At 34.8% G+C, this 9,477-nt stretch overlaps 2 protein-coding genes across 7 annotated transcripts; one reads left to right on the top strand and one right to left on the bottom strand.

The window, feature by feature from the left end:
* The first annotated feature begins 591 nt into the window (after positions 1-591).
* Positions 592-3,467, top strand: LOC132308650 (NADH kinase). Its single transcript, XM_059806793.1, has 5 exons — positions 592-952; positions 1,888-2,133; positions 2,274-2,354; positions 2,714-2,865; positions 2,963-3,467. Exons 1-5 carry the CDS (start codon positions 860-862, stop codon positions 3,324-3,326), a joined length of 936 nt encoding a protein of 311 aa, XP_059662776.1. The 5' UTR covers positions 592-859; the 3' UTR covers positions 3,327-3,467.
* A 559-nt stretch (positions 3,468-4,026) lies between these two features.
* Positions 4,027-8,975, bottom strand: LOC132308651 (E3 ubiquitin-protein ligase CCNB1IP1 homolog). Of its 6 annotated transcripts, none has more exons than XM_059806794.1 (11): positions 8,220-8,975; positions 7,845-7,932; positions 7,574-7,613; positions 6,661-6,780; positions 6,459-6,531; positions 6,017-6,062; positions 5,838-5,868; positions 5,337-5,592; positions 4,974-5,137; positions 4,506-4,776; positions 4,027-4,417 (listed from the first exon to the last, which is right to left on the bottom strand). In XM_059806794.1, the coding sequence occupies exons 4-11, from the start codon at positions 6,728-6,730 to the stop codon at positions 4,411-4,413; spliced, it is 918 nt and encodes a 305-aa protein (XP_059662777.1). In that variant the 5' UTR covers positions 6,731-6,780; positions 7,574-7,613; positions 7,845-7,932; positions 8,220-8,975; the 3' UTR covers positions 4,027-4,410. The 6 variants fall into 6 exon arrangements, with proteins under 6 accessions (XP_059662777.1, XP_059662781.1, XP_059662778.1 ...); XM_059806798.1 differs by having other exon boundaries at positions 4,506-4,746; XM_059806795.1 differs by having other exon boundaries at positions 7,862-7,932.
* Positions 8,976-9,477: the final 502 nt, after the last annotated feature.

Here is a 9,477-nt window from a genome sequence, read left to right as displayed (position 1 = left end):
GGCAAGAAGTCACGGGCCAAGATTCGGACCATCGAAACCCCTGAAAGATGGCCTGATGGGAATCTGGAAATCATTCTACAAGAGAAACTGCAAGCATGTATTCAATTCTCTCTCTGGAATCAATGCCATCATACTAGTCATGAATTTAGTTGTTCAGATAAAAGTTTGAAAATAATCAAAAGCACAAGGCTAAAAAGAATCCCATCATACTGGTCATGAATTTAGTGCATTTCAGCAGGACACGCGAGAATGGGACTTGACCACATAGACACTTTATTTTATTTATGTACGAGTATTATATTATTTAATTATTTTTTAATTCAGTTATATATGGACATTTTAATCTTTTTAACATTCATCTTTATTTGTTACAAAATTAAATGTTTTAAGAATTTTTTAAAACGCATAGAGGTTATGTACTCTATATGCGTAGTTGCGTACCATGAATGTGCTTTTCAAGCCATAAATTTTGTGGCTAACAAATTAAAAATGTTTTTTTTTTCTTAGTTTCCTTTCTCATTCCCCTTTATTTCCGCAATTTAAGAGTTAGATCGTTGTTGGTTTAATTTTAAAAAACAAAAGGAAAAAGGGAGGATTGTTAATATGGTCATTATTACTGTGTATTTTTATAAATATATATGACTTGTTTGTAATTTTTGTAAATATTTCGTTTTAAGGACTTCTTTGCAATTTTCTCAGTGAGAATAATAGAGCTGCTGGACCCACCATCTCCTCCTTCAGTCATTGCCGCCTCCTGTTCGGCGCTCCGCCGCCAATTACTGTCACCGTTTAGTCCGTCGTACCGCATTGTGAAAAATTTGGTATGACATCACACATAATGTGCTTTTAGAGAGAGAAAATGGCAAGGAGACGACTGCTGTTGCTGTTAAAGCCCTTCGACGTGTACCTATCCCACAAATCCAACGATCTCTCTCGCTTCACAAACCCTAAGGTAACTAGATGATTAGGTTCTTGGCAACTAGATGATGTATAGTTCTGTGGTCTATTTCCTGTTTCTCTCTTAATTAACAAGGTGTTTAAATTAGTGTCTGCAATGTAGATTACTTGTTCGTTAAAATGCCAAAGCCGGTAGCATTAGCTTTGATTACAATTGACGATGACCATATTACATAAAGAGTTTACTTTTTAATCCTTCGTGTTTAGATAGTTGATACATATTTTGTTGTATTGTTGAACGTTATTATTTTGGTGGTTGTTTACATCAGTATCTTCAGTGTAGCATTCATGTAGATTACTTGTTCGTTTAAATGTCAAAGCCAATGGCATTAGCTTTGATTACAATTGACAATGATCATATTGCATAAAGAGTGTACTTAATCCTTCATGTTAAAATAGTGATTCATATTTTATTGTATTGTTGAACATTGTTGTTTTGGTGGTTGTTGAAACCAGTATCTTCAATGTAGCATTCATGTAGATTACTTGTTCGTTAAAATGTCGGAGCTGATAGCATTTTTTTTATTACAATTAACAATGACCATATTACATAAAGTGTGTATTTCTTAATCCATAGTTGATTCCTAATTTATTGTATTGAACATTTTTATTTTGGTGGCATAATTTCAAATATTGGCATATTAATAAATGATGCCTTGAAGTTGTGAGGACATTGAAATCCGCATTTTGAAGTTTTGATCGTTGTTAACTTGTTATCGTATGGATTCTTCAGTATCTTAGCGTAGTTTATTGAATTTAATCTCTGATTGGTGGGCATTGTCTTGTTGAGAGGCCTTTTAGTTAGACTATGATGTTGCAGTTTGATTTAGACTTTCATTGTTGTCCATTTTCTGCCCTCCTTAAGGCCTTCCATTGCATAAAATCTAATGTTTAACCTAGTAATCTAATTCTTTCTTTAATTCGTTGCAGGTGTTGGGTTATTTGACCAATAGACGCGAGGTTCACAAAAATGCCATAAAATTTTGTCAGGATATTTTGCGAAAAAAGTTTGTTGATTGGGAACCTGTTCTACGTAGTAATGTATCACAACCAATCCGTGATGTGGATCTGGTTGTTACCGTAGGTGGCGATGGCACGCTTTTGCAGGCAAGCCATTTCATGGATGACTCAATTCCGGTTCTAGGAGTTAATTCTGATCCAACACAAGTTCAAGAGGTTGGTGTATTTGTCCAACTAATATTTAGATTTTTGGTCTTCATTGCTAGGCATGAATTCTGCAGTTTCCAGTGATCAGTTCTTTATGCATTGGGATACCCCATTTGAAGAAGTTAATTACCTTGTTTTCTTTCATGTAGGTGGAAGAATTCAGTGATGTGTTTGATGCTACAAGAAGCACTGGCTATCTGTGTGCAGCAACCGTCAAAAACTTCGAACAAGTAAGACCACCTCATTAGACACACGCACAAACAAGGAAAATGAGAACTATTCGGTAATTTTACTGATTGTTCTTGGAAGCAGCTCAGTTTCCTCCCTTGCCTTTGTCTTACTAAGTATTTTACAGGGATAAGTAAAATTACTCTAGTAACCGTTAGAATGCATTTTTTTTTTTATGAAGTTACTTCTTCAAGCTCTTGCATGGTATCTGACATATGTTTAAATTTTCTCGACTCAGATTATGTATTTCTTGAATCATATTGTGTATGTTTGTCACAGAACGTTGCTTGCTTTGATTTTCTGAGCTTGAATCTAGCTAGCATGGTTTATTATTTGAACACAAACATTTTCTTTTCCCCAGATACTAGATGGCATACTTGAGGGTAGGAATTTACCTTCTAAATTAACAAGGATGTCAATTTCTGTAAATTCACAACTGCTGTCGACATACGCTCTTAATGATGTTTTAATCGCACACCCATGTCCTGCGACAGTTTCTCGGTTCTCGTTCAGGTAAGGAATTCACCTTGGAGCTTTAGCAATTGTGGACATACAGGTATGTGGTGCTTCGAGATTAAACATGTTTAACTTTTGTTCTGTGTGTTGGCAGAATTAGGAAAGGGCAGCCTTGTACCCCTTTAGTAAGCTGTCGATCAAGTGGTCTCAGAGTCTCAACAGCTGCTGGATCAACCGCTGCAATGCTCTCGTCAGGTGGGTTTGTGATGCCCATTTTATCCAAGGATCTCCAGTACATGGTGAGGGAGCCCATTTCACCTGGAGAAGCCAACTCTAGCCTAATGCATGGAGTGGTAAAATTTGAAGAGACTATGGACACTTCATGGTTTTGTAAAGAAGGCCTGATATATATTGACGGTTCTCATGTTTTTTATTCTATCCAACACGGGGATACCATTGAGCTATCATCCAAGGCCCCTGTTCTGAAAGTTTTCTTGGCTAATCACTTGTTATCGTAGAATATACTTGTGAAAAACTTTGTGGTATTTATGTAACACAAAAGAAGAAGATTTTTTCTGCAATTTTTTAGGGTAAATTGTAAATCTGAGATGGAGATCTTCTGAATAATAAAATAACATCCATCCAGGAATTCTTCTGTTTGTTTTTTGTTTTATTTCATTCCACCCTTAGTCTTGGTGACAAGTATTTGGTAAAAAACATATAAGTTAAAAAAAAAAAAAACATACATATATGCAGATGGGAATGAACAAACGGAGGTAAGAGACAAAGTTGAAGACACAAGGTATGTATGGATATGATGATATTACGAGCTTCATAGGTACTGATAGAATCAAGTTTAAGATCATCATGATGTGGGTATCATTCTCCAAAGGATTGTAATGAATTATCAAATAATGCCATGTGTTCCCTTGGGCAGCCATTGTTCAAGATAATATTCACAGGTCATGAGAGAAGCAGTGTAACCGAGTCAAAAATGTAACAGAGAATTTGGTATACCTCAGAGGACAGTTCCAGGGCATTCAAGAACTACGATGGAAACATGATGATTCAGAATCACTTTCCATAGCATTTTTACACCACATTGAGTTTTTAAAAAATGGAGTAATCAGAGCGACTAAAATCCTGCCGCAGGCAAAAACAAATACATGCATAAACACACACAAACACATATCTGACATACGAATTTTAAAAGCCATGAAAAAAGTGAAGGGGATGAGTTTATATTTACAAACAAGAGTGAAAATGATGATTCAAGTACTTTCTACATGCTCCAACAGTACCTTCTAAATTTGGATGCTCAAGTAAAGTTACAGTATAAGTTCTCTTCAACATTGCACAACTATAATACCAAAAAGGGTAAATCACCAAGAATAGTATTGTCCATCTATTTCTGTCTGTCTTGGTTGCTGCTTCACCTATAACAAGACCACCATAGACTTTTCCAGCCAAGGAAGGAAACAAAAAGTACCAAGTCAAGAAAATTTTCCTCACCAAGTAAGAAGACACGAAACGATTGCATACATATATCAATAGAACTGCCCAGCATGACTAGTTGAACAATGATAAACCCTCCAACTTTGTCTACAACCTGGGAAACCAAGATTTTTTTATGATGATAATTCACTAATTCCAAATGTGGCAGAATAGATCCAGCAAAGTTATAATTTGTGGCTTACGTGAACATTTGAGGACGGTTACGAGAGAGCTGAGGCCGCTTTATTGGTGAAAGGATTAGGTTCCTCAAGGTTGCTGAGGCGTTGCCTGCTCCAGCTCCAAAAACAGGACGAGCACCTAGCCTTCTGTTTCCAGAATCAATTGGAACTGCTGATTGTTTTGCGGGAGAACCACCGGACATGTCAAAGGGGCCAGAATTAGAACTATTCTGTCTTGCTGTAGGCCATATATCCTCTCTAGGGCCTGGAGTTTCAGGAGTGTAGACCGACCAATCTGCGCGACAAATAAGTCAACTAGTATTTCTTGAAAGACTATAACCATAATACAGTGCCAAGCTAAAGCTATAGAATAATATCATCAAGAAGACAAAAAATTACTCAAGGCTTTAGGAAAACTTCAGAATTAAAGGGACTAATATTTAGTATCAGCTCTGTCACATTTTCCAAATGCTATAAACAGAACAGGGTTACCTTTTCTTATAGGATCTCTGTTATCCATCATGTTAGCTGGACTTGAGAACAAATCAGGCTCAGGTCTAGAAAAGAAATTGTTTGCAGGTTGGATGGCTGATCGTTTCATCGACTCAAACTCACCTCTCAATTGATCATACATTTCATCAAGTTTTCTCTTTTGCCTGGTATTGGGAAATAGCAATTTGTAAAAGTTCCAATTGTAAGACAAGGATGATAAAAGAATAATATGAATACAGGTAATAAATAAAAAAACTTGATAATTCAACCACAGGTCTTATCAGATTCCTCAAGATACCCAATTTCAGAAACGAAAAAGTTTATGTTTTAGAAGGTTTGGACACAATGGTGTCAGAGACTGACCTAGATTTCTCCGAAAATTTTTCCTGGAGCTCTTGCTTATCCTTGGACAAGCTTTCCATCTCTTGCTCTAGCATCTGGCACCTCTTGGCCATTTTCTGATATGCAGTGTGCACCTGCTCCAGTTTTTCAGTGAACTTTTCTTGCATTGTCTCGCATTTCTGCCGGCACTGAGCTACTATTCTGTTCATCTTGAATTGCATCTCCAGTTCCTTCTGCCCAATGTAGAACATCACGCTTCTGTATGCACTTTTCATCACTGTGCTTGTTCAAGGAAAAAGCAGCCCAATATGCATTTTGCAACTTTGTATTTTTTTTAAAAAAAATAAAACATTGCAGAGCCCACTATACCTCCTTAGTTGGAAAGTCTCAAAAGGAAGAGCATTATGAGTACTGCACCAAATACTTGAATTGTATTTTTCTTCCCATTCCATTAAATAATAGGACAAATTCTGGGCTGGGAAAACGAACAGGATATAAAATAGAATAAGTAAAAAAGGATACATATTTGTGGAGAAATGCCAGCCATGGCCATCTGCAAAGAATACATAAAAATTAGCAAAAAAAGATAAAGAAAACCAAGAGAATCACAGCATGTAATCAAGAGCAAGCTTAAGGAGGGTATCTATTTAAATAACAGAAAACAAATAAGAAAGAGGAGTTATCTGAGACTGCTTGCTTACATTTATCCATTCATCATTTGGATTGATATCCACTGGTTTCATAAGACTGCCAAGTGAGAGCACACGTTATGTTAAGAGACAATCAAATAATTCAAATGATGGATATAACTTGGGAATTATGACATAAAATTGGCCAGAAATTTCCAGCTTTAGACCTGAAGTATTGGAGATCATTATTTACATATTCTATAGCAGAATGTAATACACTCATAATGAGGGGGAAGGAAATGTATATAAGATAATTGATGCCTGTTAAAGATTCTCATAATCATTTTATTCAGCAACTTGTCACCAGGATGCATGATCAAAATTAAAATTATATTTACTTATTTTCCCATTGATGGTCTTCAAGTCCCATGCGTTTAGCAAAACCCATGCTTTATGAATTCAAGAGCAATAGAACATGCTAAAACTCCAAACAGCACCATTAGAAGCCACTAACCTTTTCGAGAGCACCTGATCACAAACAGGGCAAGATGCATCATTGCTGAGGATCTGGCTAGCATCTTCTGTGCCTTTTAACACTGCTAAGGAAGACAAATGCACCAATTCCCCTTATCCACACACACACACACACACACATATATATATATATATTGAAGGACAGTTATAGAAAATCAAAACAACGTTATGCATCTGGATACACAAGAGGTGGCCACAGGTTGTAGAAATGGCCCGCCCTTCCAGTTCTCGCCAGCATGCATTGCATCTCATTTCAGTCTTCAAAAATTCTTTGATTGCATAGCATAGTCTGACTTGAAATCCTGTAAATCACAATCAAACATCTCTGAAAAGGTTCTCTCACAAGTCGATATGCCTGCTAGACTGCCTTTTAAGAGGGGCACGCATAGACCATGTCACTAAATGATAATAAAAAACCAAGTGATGACTAATTTTATGAGAAAGTTGGTCAATTACTTCAAACTTTTCAGTTTATATTTTCCAATCCAACTGCAAACATGGACGTATAATCCAGAAATTCAGGCAGAAAATGGCTGAATAGTTTTGTCATTAAGTGATGTAGAGATACCAAGCAAACAAAAAGTCTATGAGAAAGCTGGTACAGTCGATTACTGCAAATTTCTTAGTTTTTGTTTTCCCACCAACTGCAAGTGTGGCGTATAATCCATAAAATCAGGCAAAAAATGGCTGAATAGTTAGATATTAACGATTTCAAGCTGCCCAATGTTGGCTGAAAATTCAAAATTTGAACAAATCCGAACTCAGTGCCAGCAAATATGTAACAATTGATCTCTGAATTAAAATTAAAGTACATAAAAAACATAGTATCATTGAAAATTAAAGTATAAGTTAGGAGAAAATAATCTCAAAGCACACATAACTCGACTGATATAAAAACTAAGAACTTATACAATAAGTTTTTTGTAGTTAAGGAAGAAAAGAAAAAGGGGATGCATTGATCGTAGTGAAGGCAATTTATTCTAAAACCAGGTCTAGAATTGTATAATAATGAGATTTTCCAGATTGAGCCTGAAACATGCAGATATGCGGAACTGCAAATAAACTGTACACATCACAAGAGGGAAATAGACTAACCAGAAAAGATTAAAAAAACGTTGTTTGGTTGCTAATAGATCTGAAAAAAAGAAAAGCAAGCATTATTTAGAATCAGAAGTTTCTCTTTGTATTGGTTTTTGTTTAAATTGCTAAATCAGCTCAATCAAGTCATTCGATTTCATTAGGTTCAGTTGAATGAAAATCTCTCATGTTTCAAATAAGGAAAAGTGTCAGGTTCAATATTCAAAATTCTCGTGTTTTCCTCCTTCAATTTCTCTTAAATAAAACGCATCATTGAGAAATTATACACCTTAAATTTGATCACACCTAATAACCAATACGAGCTCTTCACAAAGCTTCAGTTTTCTTCGTTTTCTAGGAATCTCTCTCGTCAATCTCTGAAATTTCAAAGAAAAGTCATCGACATTTACATAAAATCAATAAGTATTTCAGGAAAAAAAATGTTAGGATCAGTACAATTCCAACAAATCGAACTTGATCTTTTCTAATATACTATAATTTCATGCCCAAGCAATTCAGGAAAACCTAAGCAAAACTCAGAACTGTCAGATTGTGATCAATTTCAAGAACTACTTGTAAGAACAGAATAATCAACGAAGCGACTCAAATCACAGAAAAACTTCGAAATTGAAATCAGAAAACTCGAAATTTAGGACTATATTACCTTCGAATATGAAATTTTCGAGTTTTTCCGCTTCTTGAATCAGATAATCGAAACGATTCAACAAATCAGTGTATTGTTTGAAACAATTTGTTCGGCCTCTCTCTCTCTCACTCTGGATCTCGCAATCGACCCAAGTTGGATTTAGAAATGGCGGCAAACGGCAGATTTAACAGAGTTTGAGCAATAACGGGTCGATTACCGGTTTATATCTTCACCGGTTCAACTGTCTCGACCGCAAACGAACCAGCACACTCATGTATAAATCGGTCTGAATTAGGTGTTCAAACAACCCCCTATTTTTTTTTTTTTTTTTGCATTAGTACGCTTTTGCGCTTTTGTACTACTAATAAACCTGTTGGGCGTGTTTAAAACTGGATCAGAACAAAAAATGTGAACATGAGTGAGAGTTTGGACGCAATTTTGATTGTGAATCAAACTCCTTTTGTTTCTGGTCTAAAATTATTTTTCAGAAAATATATATTTTTTAAGTAAAATAATTTATTTTTTATTTTTCTGTGTTTGACAAAAGTCTATATCGAGGTTGATGTCGAGTGCATCGAATGAGACGTGTAAAATAACTTTGATGAATATGATATTTTTGTTAAGTTTTTAATATTTTTTTTTTTTGTAAATATTTTACGACAATTAAGTATTGTAAAATACAAAAACGGAGCATAAATCAGCAAGTTCCTTGTAATCTTTTGTATAAAAAATTAGAAATGTTGAATTTGAAGTCAAAATTTTCACTTTTGAAAAATAAAATTTAGACTTAATCTTATAAAAAATTAATTCAATCAAATATATAATCATGCTTCGTTGTAATTTCGAGATGATGATTGGATCATCGTAAACCTTAATACACATATCTAGTGAAGAAGTAAGGGTCCGTACATGTGGCATTCCCTCAAATATGGTTCATCTCTTTTATTATTATTATTTTTTTCCGAGTATCAAGTCATCATTTAATAATATGAATGTGTATATTTATAGTTGTGTATATGAAAAACATAGCACAGTAGGTAGATGACAAATAATGATATAACATGTTATTAGAATGATGGTTTTGACATACTAGTTATTGGTAGCCATGTATATTTTTCCTAAACTTTTTTTTTTATTATTTATTTTTTCAAATATAATCATGATTCAGAGCTTTGAGTGAAGTCCAAACACTAAAATTATCAATTACTTTGTTAATTTATTCGACTCAATTCTAAATGTTGTTAGTAAAATACTTATGACATTTTATTTTTTATTC

The sequence above is a fragment of the Cornus florida genome, unplaced genomic scaffold, assembly GCF_030987335.1.
Source record: "Cornus florida cultivar Cherokee Brave unplaced genomic scaffold, ASM3098733v1 CherokeeBrave_3.0.0_Hap2_Chr05, whole genome shotgun sequence".
NCBI classification, from domain to species: Eukaryota; Viridiplantae; Streptophyta; class Magnoliopsida; order Cornales; family Cornaceae; genus Cornus; species Cornus florida.
This window is presented reverse-complemented; position numbering and strand designations above follow the sequence as displayed.